This window comes from Triticum dicoccoides, chromosome 1A, assembly GCF_002162155.2.
Source record: "Triticum dicoccoides isolate Atlit2015 ecotype Zavitan chromosome 1A, WEW_v2.0, whole genome shotgun sequence".
NCBI lineage: Eukaryota > Viridiplantae > Streptophyta > Magnoliopsida > Poales > Poaceae > Triticum > Triticum dicoccoides.
In genome coordinates this window covers 11,977,346-11,990,008 of record NC_041380.1, presented here as the reverse complement: position 1 = coordinate 11,990,008, position 12,663 = coordinate 11,977,346, and the positions used below count along the sequence as shown (strand labels likewise).

Below are 12,663 nucleotides of genomic sequence, written 5' to 3'. Positions count from 1 at the left end.
AAAACATATCTTCTATATTAACGTTAGAAGTGTAATATTGAAAATCGTTTATTAGTATCCAAATCAACATGTAACACAAGAAGTATGTACTTTAAGGTTTCTTCTTTTGTGCACAAGTAATACCCATGATATTACATATGTACTGATCTTGTGTATTTGACTTTTTTACAAGTGTCTTATCAATTTAACATGTGTTAGCTAAGCTTTAAACTTGTGATGTTAGTTCTGCCTCTTCGTGTTTCTTCTGTATTGCCGCTCCGTCTCCTTGAACTTGACTTTCCTCGGGGACCACTAATGCCATATTAATTTCTTTTTCCTTGCTTTTACCCCATAGTACACTGTATAGTCCACCAACTAGTAGAATTCCTCCCAAAATACTACAAAACAAACAGTATTTTGATCATAAACACAATCATTCATGCCATTAATTTAAAATAGTTAAAATGCTTCAGCTTCTATCTTGTCAACAATCTTTTGGCAGGGGAGCAGTATTGTCTTAGGTTTTAGGGGTTTAAGCACGTTCCCCTAAAAACTCATACCACTCCTTGCAGATATCATTTACTTGGCTGAATAGACATCGCTCCTCTCAATAGCTTTAGAATATATTCTCCACTTTGTCATTCGACCATGGTGTATGTTTCCACTTCATAAAAGTTGTTTATGTTTTGTTTCAAAGGATTACCTCCCAAGGTGAATGGCTTCTCCAAGGAAGAATGATGAGCAAAAGATAGTGAAAATTAATGCCAACGGACTCCACGTCGCGACAAACACCGGCCCTCTCATCTCCACACACCATGCCTGTAGGTACATTAATGCACCCGTTCCTAAGAAGGCCTGTAACAATTAACCAAGTGTGGTGTGAATGAGTTGTGTGCATCAGCCTCATCAGTTTGTACACTTAAAATTAAAATTACTCGACTACTTTTAATATTCACCAAGATAAAATAAAAACTAGATAGCTCAAACGAACCGAGTAGAAGACCGCAAGGAGGCCAATGTCCAGCCCAAGCTTCCATTTGGTGAAGTCCCTTTCAACCACCATTGCCACGAGAAAGGACTGAAGTGCACCAAACAGGCATTGCAGCGCCGTGGCCATCAATTTGTTTGGATATTCTTTAAGCAATGGAACCTGCATGCATTACACATGCATTCATGTAAGACCATATGCAAATAAATAAACTAGAAAAAGCAAATTAACATACATGCATGTGCATTGCAGAATTAATTGCACGCACATGCAAAATTATATATTGATTATAACCTGCATGACAATCCAGAGAGACCAGGTTGCACAAGCGAGGATGAGAAGGAAGGTGCCTTTGATCCAAGCAGCGCTACTGCTGACACTGTTTGGCTTGTGAGCGAAGACGGGGTTGTGGGCAAGGGGGCGTATGGACGGGCCATCGTAGAAGGCGATGACCAACACTCCAGCGAGGCAAAGAGCGACACCGGTGAGCTTGCCTAATCCAGAGCGGCTCCGGAGCTTCACCGCCTCCATCCGCAGAAGCACCGCGAGGAGGAAGGTGGCAACGGGCATGGAGTTGATGGCCGCTGACCCCACCGTCGCCGAAGTCTGCTTCAAGCTCACGTTGTACACATTCAGGGTGAAGGTGTTCCTGCAATATGCATGCACGTATATATCATGACCAAATTATGACAATGGATGCAAAATTGATGTATGGATACATATGCATGGACTACTGTAAAATCAAAACCGAACTTTTATTAGATTTCCCCCCTAAAAATCAATATTCATGTATGGATACATGCATGGACCCCACTGTGGCATTTTTCCCCTTAAAATCAAAATTATTATTATTATTGAAAATTATTTTCTTCCTCTTGCTACCACAGTCGTCCACAATCTAGAATTTAAACAAATTTCCAATATTTGGATATATCCAGTGGTATTTTTGTCATAAAATTTTGGTACTAGATACAGACTAAATTCATTTTTTAGCTAAAATTTTTCTAAACTCAATGTGGAAATGACTGATATATTTGTGTGGGCCAAAATATGTCTGTATCAAGAACTTGAACCCTATTATATCCCTCTTGTGTAAAATAATTAACTCAATGTTGAAATGAGTTTGAACTCTGACTGCATTTTTGAAAGAAAGAAAAGAGGAGGATTGCCAAATACTCCCTGCATTCCATAATATAGTGCATATTAATTTTTTGAAGAGTCGAACCTCATAAACTTTGACCAATTTTTTTGAGAAAAACATTTACATCTAGAGTGCCAAACATATGTCATTAGATTCATCATAAGATGTGGTTTCATATTTTATATTTTTGGTATTGTATATAAATAGTTTTCTCTATAAATTTGGTTAAAGAAGTTGACTTTTCAAAAAAATATGTATGCACTACATTGTGAAACGGATGAAGTACAAGCTAATATGTTAATATATGTATATACCCAAGTAAGGCGTATAGGAAGAGCTTGAAGAGCAGCCGGCATGACAATGCTGGTGCAGGTGTTGCCGTGGTTGATCGGCTCCTGCGGCAAATGGAGTCGATAAGCGCGATTGGGAGGAGGAGCGCGGTGGCAGCAGCGAGGCGGTAGAAGATGAAGATATTGGTGTTGATGCCGCTGTCAAAGGCAGCCTTAGAGACGACGAAGAGGCCCGTGTAGATGGCCTGGATTGCTACTGCCACCACGTACGGCTTCTTACTCCGGTCGGCCATGGCGCCGGCGATGTAATACCCGCCGGAACTACTTTGCTGCGGTGGTGTGTGTGTGTGTGTGTGTGTGTGTGTGTGTGACTTGCAAAAAAATGCGAAGATAGTATGTTGGTTCTGGCGTGCGGCATTGGTACGGTCCTAGTGGCTTATTTGTATGGAGCTAGGTTGCACACATCATGCATGCGTAGTGGGCAGTGTTAGTGGAGACTGTTGTTTTTTAAACTCTAGATCAAATCACCACAGGAGCCATATAGAGACGCACGTACAAAGCTAGCAATGCAAACAACCCAGCTAGCTGCTTGATTGACCTACGGGAAGCTAGCGTACGTGTGTGTACCCAGCCGCCAACTTCCGTACGTGGAGCAGGCTTCACCTAGCGACGATTCGATCGATTGGATCGATGTACTTCAGCGTCGTCGCCGAAACACTTGCGAAGGAAACAAACTGATCGATAGACTTGTTGATGATGGCCAAAGGCTCGTGTCAAGCCGTTCGTATACTTTGTATTGTTTTTTCTTGGTACAAAAATTACAGGGGGTAAGTGTATATATATATAGATTTGCTAAACTATGTGTGAGCGCATTGTGGCCTATCCTATGCTCCGGCCACTTCGAACCAATCGGCCAGTACGCGTTACGTAGCCCGACGCGCTGACTAGGCCGAAGGGCGCGCACGACGTGGGATAAAACTGACCGTAACGTCTCACGACCAAAACTACTCCACGCGCTTTGCCAACTTCCTCCGAGAAAAAAGAATAGTAATAGGTTAACATCACCAAACACTAATTAATGGAAAAGCCTTGTTTTAAACCGGATGATTTCCCTCACCGATCAGCCGCCTTCGCAGCCAGCCACGTATCCACGTGAGGACTGCTGCTGTTTCCCTCGCGCACGCGCCGGCGCCAGGTTTTAGCTAGCCCCTGTGGCTACACAGCTAGTAGCTGCTACTAGTATGCCCTTAAAAAAAACTGCTACTACTACTACTCCCTCCATTCTATAATGTAGTGCTTCCTCTATCCACGTACTTCAATTTTGACCGTAAATTTAACTATCAAGACCGATTGCGGCGGGAGCAAAAATTATATTAGTGAATTCGTATTCGAAAGAAGTTTTTAATTATATAATTTTTTCTCCCGTTGCAGTTGGTCTCCGGTTAAATTTATGATCAAAGTTGGACCTCGAGAAGCGCGGCCGTACTATATTTTGGAATAAAGGGAGTACTAATCCCAGCGCATATGCATACATGCATGGTTGCATGCGGCCGAACCGACACGCCAGGAGCCCAGGAAGATGCTCTGCTCTCTCTCTCATCTGCCGTCCACTGCCATTGGTTTTTATTCATTTTCTTTTACAGAGTGGATTACATTCTGGTTTAAAAAAAAGTTGACTACATTCTTTTGGGATGATTCTAAGTGTCTGATGCAACTATGATCCATGCTGCAAAGTGCTTTTTTCATGTGATATAAGTGTTTGGCTCGCCATGTTACATCAATGTAATATCTTTTACTTTATTTTTTCTCTGACCAATATATATTTGTTTCGTCGGAAAGTCGATGGTGTAGACGCTATAAAGGGAGGTTTGCGCTACCGCATACACACGCCGTTATAAGACCGGTCGGCTGTAAAGCCTAACGCATGGCGCTGCGAGGCCTGGTCGGTTCTGCAACTTTGTTGGCTGATTTTTTTTTTGGCGGGCGCTAACGCGTGGCTCAGGACATTTAGCGGAGATCGCCGTTTTGCAACATGTCACGTTTCACTCGTCATTTGCAGCATGACCCATGTTGCGCTCGGGAGGTTTGCAACAATGTGAGCGTTGCGAACATTCATTGCAACACAACATCGACAATGTTGCGGCCATCGCAACATGTCCCATGTTGTAGTTGAAAATCTCCCAAGTTCTAGTTGTCCCGCACAACATCGCCCATGTTGCAATCGAACATCGCCAACATTGCGGTCGCCGCAACATGTCCCATGTTGCACCCGTCACCACACGACATCGTCCATGTTGTGGTCGCAATATCGCCAACATTGCGGCCTTCGCAACATGTCATGCGTTGCAGTCGCAACATCTCCCAAGTTGCACTCGTCGCCACACAACTTCTCGTGCGTTGCAGCCCCAACACATCATTGGCATAGTTGCTACAGGGTGGTGTTGTGAATCAGGGGACTCATATTTCATAGCAGGGCACCCTTGCACAAGCACGCCGTCCTCACATGTTGTCTTAGAGCATTATGTGCCACCCCAGCGACGCCTTGCAGCAGCTGGTGCCCCCTCTTAGCACCGAATGAAGCTACAAGATCGGTGACGTTGTGTTCGAACGCTCGAACATTTCAAGGTAGTCTTCTGACACTCAAGGTCAGCCGCCCCGCAGGTGATGTTTTTGTTCCTGCAAAGCGGTACGATCATGCCGCAAAGCCAAGTGCGACGTTACAAAACTTGTTGCCGCTATTGATAATAATAGTTTCCCAACACCTTTTTATTGTTATGATCACTAAAAAAATGTTTCATTTCAAATTTTAGTAAATTTTTTGGGTGTATCATATTTTTTTTCTAAATATCAAATTATTTTTTAATCATGTGTGTGCGTACTTTTGGTTGCAGTAGCCGGTGGGTTTTACTACAAATCTACACCATTTTTTTCTTCTGATTCTTATCTCCTTTCTAAATGTAACTCGGCTATAGAGTTCGACGAGCAAAAGAGCGCACAACTGCACACACCATAGACTATGCAGCGTGACCCTCGCAGGCAAGTTCTGCTTTCCTAATCATATCCGGTCCATGTACGTACTGAGCGGTCAAACCCATGTGATGGTCAAATCAAACGGTTGGCTACGTTGTAAATCGACGGCTAGCGAGGCGGATGATATTTCGCTATTATCATCCGGTTGATGGGTAGCAGCGGCCCTAATTAATAGAGCAATTCCTCGCGACGCCTACATGTCACTTCATCATAATTGACCATCGCAACATCGTAAAAGTGCCCAGCCCAATTGTTAATTCCTACCATGAGTAACCAGGACTGTAGGACGTAGTAAAGATGTTACTATCAGTATTATAGCAGTAGTAAATGGCCACTAGTAAAAAACAAGCCTTTGGTTCTGGCTAGATCAGAGCATTAGCTCCGGTCATGTTACGAACCGGGACTAATGGGTGTATCAATCCCGGTTCGAGCGGCCAGGGCACTAGTCCCGGTTCGTCTGACCTCTTTAGTCCCGGTTCTAGACATGAACCGGGACTAAAGGACCTCGCTCCTGGCGCAGCCTCTTTAGACTAAACTCAGACTAATGGCCGGTCTTCTGTTCCGGTTCTAGCCATCAACCAGGACTAAAGAGATGCCTATATATATGCTCGTCCCTGCCTCCTCACTCCTCTATTTTTTTGGCCGGCGGGCATGTGGGATGTGTGTGCTGCTCTACTCTCACCTCCAACACACATGAGGTGTTTGATGAAATGCCCAAGCCACACTTAAGCTTTCTCCTCTCCAAGCTCGACCGCCAAGTGACATTTCCTCAAGATTTGTCTACATTTGGCGGTGCACCAACTGCACAAGTGTTCTAAAAGATTAGCAACTTCATCCTTTCATCTCTCACTACTGGTTTAGCTCATTAAAAATGCTCTAGAAATAGAGTGGTTTGTGGGTTTTAGTGGACGAGTGTATATGTGTGTGAGTTTATTTGATTTAGATGCATAATTTGATCTCAAATTAACTTCTTAGTTTGCACATGTGTAGGGTGCCGTCCCGTCCCCGTCCCCGTCTCCGTCCTCACCACCCTCGATCGCCTGCGTCGATCTCGTCCCCGGCACCACCATGGTGAGCCTCTTATTCTTATCTTTTTTCAAAGAAAAAATCTTAGAGCATCTCCAGCCGTTGGCCCCCCAGGAGGCGCTAAAAATCGCTGAAGGAAATATGCCCTAGAGGCAATAATAAAGTTATTATTTATTTCCTTATATCATGATGAATGTTTATTATTCATGCTAGAATTGTATTAACTGGAAACATAATACATGTGTGAATACATAGACAAACAGAGTGTCACTAGTATGCCTCTACTTGACTAGCTCGTTAATCGAAGATGGTTATGTTTCCTAGCCATAGACATGAGTTGTCATTCGATTAACGGGATCACATCATTAGGAGAATGAAGTGTTTGACTTGACCCATTCCATTAGCTTAGCACTTGATCGTTTAGTTTGTTGTTATTGCTTTCTTCATAACTTATACATGTTCCTATGACTATGAGATTATGCAACTCCCGTTTACCGGAGGAACACTTTGTGTGCTACCAAACGTCACAACGTAACTGGGTGATTATAAAGATGCTCTACAGGTGTCTCCAAAGGTACTTGTTGGGTTGGCATATTTCGAGATTAGGATTTGTCACTACGATTGTCGAAGAGGTATCTCTGGGCCCTCTCGGTAATGCACATCACTTAAGCCTTGCAAGCATTGCAACTAATAAGTTAGTTGCGGGATGATGTATAACGGAACAAGTAAAGAGACTTGCCGGTAATGAGATTGAACTAGTTATTGAGATACCAACGATCGAATCTCGGGCAAGTAACATACCGATGACAAAGGGAACAGCGTATGTTGTTATGCGGTCTGACCGATAAAGATCTTCGTAGAATATATGGGAGCCAATATGAACATCCAGGTTCCGCTATTGGTTATTGACCGGAGACATGTCTCAGTCATGTCTACATAGTTCTCGAACCCGTAGGGTCCGCACGCTTAAAGTTTCGGTGACGATTGTATTATGAGTTTATGTGATTTGATGTACCGTAGGTAGTTCGGAGTCCCGGATAAGATCGGGGACATGACGAGGAGTCTCGAAATGGTCGAGACGTAAAGATCGATATATTGGACGACTATATTCGGACATCGGAAAGGTTCCGAGTGATTCGAGTATTTTCGGGGGTACCGCGGAGTTACGGGAATACGAGGAAGAAGTAATGGGCCTCATGGGCCAAGTGGTGGAAGAGAGGAGACAGGGCGCGCGGCCCCCCTAGTCCAAACCGAATTGGACTAGGGGGCCGGCCCCCCTTTCCTCCTTTTCCTCCTTCTCCTTCCTTCTCCTTCTCCTCCTTCCTTTCTTCCTCCTACTAGGAGTAGGAAAGGGGAGTGCTACTCCTACTAGGAGGAGGACTCCTCCTCTTGGCGCGCCCATAGAGGGCCGGCCGGCCTCCCCCTTGCTCCTTTATATACAGGGCAGGGGGGCACCTCTAGACACACAAGTTGATCAGTTGATCTCTCCCAGCCGTGTGCGGTGCCCCTCTCCACCATATTCCACCTCGGTCATATCGTAGCAGTGCTTAGGCGAAGCCCTGCGTCGGTAGCAACATCATCACCGTCACCACGCCGTCGTGCTGACGAAACTCTCCCATGAAGCTCTGCTGAATCGGAGTTCGCGAGACGTCATCGAGTTGAACGTGTGCTGAACTCGGAGGTGCCGTGCGTTCGGTACTTGGATCGGTCAGATCATGAAGACGTACGACTACATCAACCGCGTTGTGCTAAGGCTTCCGCTTTCGGTCTACGAGGGTACGTGGACAACACTCTCCCCTCTCGTTGCTATGCATCACCATGATCTTGCGCGTGTGTAGGAAAATTTTGAAATTACTACGTCGCCAACAGTGGCATCCGATCCTAAGTTTTATGCGTTGATGTTGTGCACGAGTAGAACACAAGTGAGTTGTGGGCGATATAAGTCATACTGCTTACCAGCATGCCATACTTTGGTTCGGCGGTATTGTTGGATGAAGCGGCCCGGACCGACATTACGCGTACGCTTACGCGAGACTGGTTCTACCGACGTGCTTTGCACACAGGTGGCTGGCGGGTGTCAGTTTCTCCAACTTTAGTTGAACCAAGTGTGGCCACGCCCGGTCATTGCGAAGGTTAAAACAGCACCAACTTGACAAACTATCGTTGTGGTTTTGATGCGTAGGTAAGAACGGTTCTTCCTAAAGCCCGTAGCAGCCATGTAAAACTTGCAACAACAAAGTAGAGGACGTCTAACTTGTTTTTGCAGGGCATGTTGTGATGTGATATGGTCAAGACATAATGCTAAATTTTATTGTATGAGATGATCATGTTTTGTAACCGAGTTATCGGCAACTGGCAGGAGCCATATGGTTGTCGCTTTACTGTATGCAATGCAATTGCGCTGTAATGCTTTACTTTATCACTAAGCGGCAGCGATAGTCGTGGAAGCATAAGATTGGCGAGACGACAACGATGCTACGATGGTCATCAAGGTGTCGCGCCGGTGACGATGGTGATCATGACGGTGCCTCGGAGATGGAGATCACAAGCACAAGATGATGATGGCCATATCATATCACTTATATTGATTGCATGTGATGTTTATCTTTTATGCATCTTATCTTACTTTGATTGACGGTAGCATTATAAGATGATCTCTCACTAATTTTCAAGATAAAAGTGTTCTCCCTGAGTATGCACCGTTGCCAAAGTTTGTCGTGCTCAGACACCACGTGATGATCGGGTGTGATAAGCTCTACGTCCATCTATAACGGGTGCAAGCCAGTTTTGCACACGCAGAATACTCAGGTTAAACTTGACGAGCCTAGCATATGCAGATATGGCCTCGGAACACTGAGACCGAAAGGTCGAGCGTGAATCATATATATAGTAGATATGATCAACATATTGATGTTCACCATTGAAAGCTACTCCATTTCACGTGATGATCGGTTATGGTTTAGTTGATTTGGATCACGTGATCACTTAGAACATTAGAGGGATGTCTTTCTAAGTGGGAGTTCTTAAGTAATATGATTAATTGGACTTAAATTTATCATGAACTTAGTACCTGATAGTATCTTGCTTGTCTATGTTTGATTGTAGATAGATGGTCCGTGTTGTTGTTCCGTTGAATTTTAATGCGTTCCTTGAGAAAGCAAAGTTGAAATATGATGGTAGCAATTACACGGACTGGGTCCATAACTTGAGGATTATCCTCATTTCTACACAGAAGAATTACGTTCTGGAAGCATCGCTAGGTGCCAGGCCTGCTGTTGGAGCAACACCAGATCTTATGAACGTCTGGCAGAGCAAAGCTGATGACTACTCGATAGTTCAGTGTGCCATGCATTACGGCATAGAATCGGGACTTCAACGATGTTTTGAACGTCATGGAGCATATGAGATGTTCCAGGAGTTGAAGTTAATATTTCAAGCAAATGCCCGGATTGAGAGATATGAAGTCTCCAATAAATTCTATAGCTGCAAGATGGAGGAGAATAGTTCTGTCAGTGAACATATACTCAAAATGTCTGGGTATCATAATCACTTGACTCAATTGGGAGTTAATCTTCCTGTTGATAGTGTCATTGACAGAGTTCTTCAATCACTGCCACCAAGCTACAAGAGCTTCGTGATGAACTATAATATGCAAGGGATGGATAAGACAATTCCCGAGCTCTTCGCAATGCTAAAGGCTGCGGAGGTAGAAATCAAGAAGGAGCATCAAGTGTTGATGGTCAACAAGACCGCCAGTTTCAAGAAAAAGGGCAAAGGGAAGAAGAAGGGGAGCTTCAAGAAGAATAGTAAGCAAGTTACTGCTCAGGAGAAGAAACCCAAATCTGGACCTAAGCCTGAAACTGAGTGCTTCTACTGCAAGCAGACTGAACACTGGAAGCGGAACTGCCCCAAGTATTTGGCGGACAAGAAGGGTGGCAAGGTGAACAAAGGTATATGTGATATACATGTTATTGATGTGTACCTTACTAGAGCTCACAGTAGCACCTGGGTGTTTGATAACGGTTCTGTTGCTAACATTTGCAACTCGAAACAGGGACTACGGATTAAGCGAACACTCGCAAAGGACGAGGTGGCGATGCGCGTGGGAAATGGTTCCAAAGTCGATGTGATCGCGGTCGGCACGCTACCTCTACATCTACCTTCGGGATTAGTTTTAGACCTAAATAATTGTTATTTGGTGCCAGCGTTAAGCATGAACATTATATCTGGATCTTGTTTGATGCGAGACGGTTATTCATTTAAATCAGAGAATAATGGTTGTTCTATTTATATGAGTAATATCTTTTATGGTCATGCACCCTTGAAGAGTGGTCTATTTTTGATGAATCTCGATAGTAGTGATACACATATTCATAATGTTGAAACCAAAAGATGCAGAGTTGATAATGATAGTGCAACTTATTTGTGGCACTGCCGTTTAGGTCATATCGGTGTAAAGCATATGAAGAAACTCCATACTGATGGACTTTTGGAATCACTTTATTATGAATCACTTGGTACTTGCGAACCGTGCCTCATGGGCAAGATGACCAAAACGCCGTTCTCCGGTACTATGGAGAGAGCAACGGATTTGTTGGAAATCATACATACAGATGTATGTGGTCCGATAAATATCGAGGCTCATGGCGGATATCGTTATTTTCTCACCTTCAAAAATGATTTAAGCAGATATGGGTATATCTACTTAATGAAACATAAGTCTGAAACATTTGAAAAGTTCAAAGAATTTCAGAGTGAAGTTGAAAATCATCGTAACAAGAAAATAAAGTTTCTATGATCTGATCGTGGAGGAGAATATTTGAGTTATGAGTTTGATCTACATTTGAAACAATGTGGAATAGTTTCGCAACTCACGCCACCCGGAACGCCACAGCGTAATGGTGTGTCCGAACGTCGTAATCGTACTATACTAGATATGGTGCGATCTACGATGTCTCTTACAGATTTACCGCTATCGTTTTGGGGTTATGCTTTAGAGACAGCTGCATTCACGTTAAATAGGGCACCATCGAAATCCGTTGAGACGACGCCTTATGAATTGTGGTTTGGCAAGAAACCAAAGTTGTCGTTTCTGAAAGTTTGGGGCTGCGATGCTTATGTGAAAAAGCTTCAACCTGATAAGCTCGAACCCAAATCGGAGAAATGTGTCTTCATAGGATACCCAAAGGAAACTGTTGGGTACACTTCTATCACAGATCCGAAGGCAAGACTTTCGTTGCTAAGAATGGATCCTTTCTAGAGAAGGAGTTTCTCTCGAAAGAAGTGAGTGGGAGGAAAGTAGAACTTGATAAGTTAACTGTACCTGCTCCCTTATTGCAAAGTAGTACATCACAGAAACGGGTTTCCGTGACACCTACACCCATCGCTTCTTCAAGTTACTACCGAACCTCGTAGATCAACCAGAATAAGATCCGCACCAGAGTGGTACGATAATCCTGTTCTGGAAGTCGTGCTACTAGATCATGATGAACCTACGAACTATGAAGAAGCGATGGTGAGCCCAGATTCCGCAAAATGGCTAGAAGCCATGAAATCTGAGATGGGGTCCATGTATGAGAACAAAGTGTGGACTTTGGTTGACTTGCCCGTTGATCGGCAAGCAATTGAGAATAAATAGTTCTTCAAGAAGAAGACTGACGCTGACGGTAATGTTACTGTCTACAAAGCTCGACTTGTTGCAGAAGGTTTTCGACAAGTTCAAGGGATTGACTATGATGAGACCTTCTCACCCGTAGCGATGCTTAAGTCTGTCCGAATCATGTTAGCAATTGCCGCATTTTATGATTATGAAATTTGGCAAATGGATGTTAAAACTGCATTCCTGAATGGATTTCTAGAAGAAGAGTTGTATATGATGCAGCCAGAAGGTTTTATCGATCCAAAGGGAGCTAACAAAGTGTGCAAGCTCCAGTGATCAATTTATGGACTGGTGCAAGCCTCTCGGAGTTGGAATAAACGCTTTGATAGTGTGATCAAAGCATTTGGTTTTGTACAAACTTTTGGAGAAGCCTGTATTTACAAGAAAGTGAGTGGGAGCTCTGTAGCACTTCTGATATTATATGTGGATGACATATTATTGATTGGAAATGATATAGAATTTCAGGATAGCATAAAGGGATATTTGAATAAGAGTTTTTCAATGAAAGACCTCGGTGAAGCTGCTTACATATTGGGCATTAAGATCTATA

The 12,663-nt window shown here is 43.7% G+C and overlaps 1 protein-coding gene across 1 annotated transcript; it reads right to left on the bottom strand.

Moving 5' to 3' along the window:
• Positions 1-205: 205 nt before the first annotated feature.
• Positions 206-2,691, bottom strand: LOC119305541 (WAT1-related protein At5g64700-like). The gene is made up of 5 exons (XM_037582300.1): positions 2,423-2,691; positions 1,262-1,616; positions 971-1,129; positions 683-834; positions 206-377 (listed from the first exon to the last, which is right to left on the bottom strand). Exons 1-5 carry the CDS (start codon positions 2,689-2,691, stop codon positions 206-208), a joined length of 1,107 nt encoding a protein of 368 aa, XP_037438197.1.
• Positions 2,692-12,663: the final 9,972 nt, after the last annotated feature.

What these genes read in the sequence shown, in the direction of transcription:
- LOC119305541 (XM_037582300.1), bottom strand. Translation starts at nt 2,691, where the DNA reads ATGGCCGACCGGAGTAAGAAGCCGTACGTGGTGGCAGTAGCAATCCAG. An exon ending in TTCCTATACGCCTTACTTGG is followed by an intron (nt 1,617 to 2,422) that starts GTATATACATAT and finishes TGCATATTGCAG; the next exon opens with GAACACCTTCACCCTGAATG. An exon ending in GAAGCCATTCACCTTGGGAG is followed by an intron (nt 378 to 682) that starts GTAATCCTTTGA and finishes TTTGTTTTGTAG; the next exon opens with TATTTTGGGAGGAATTCTAC.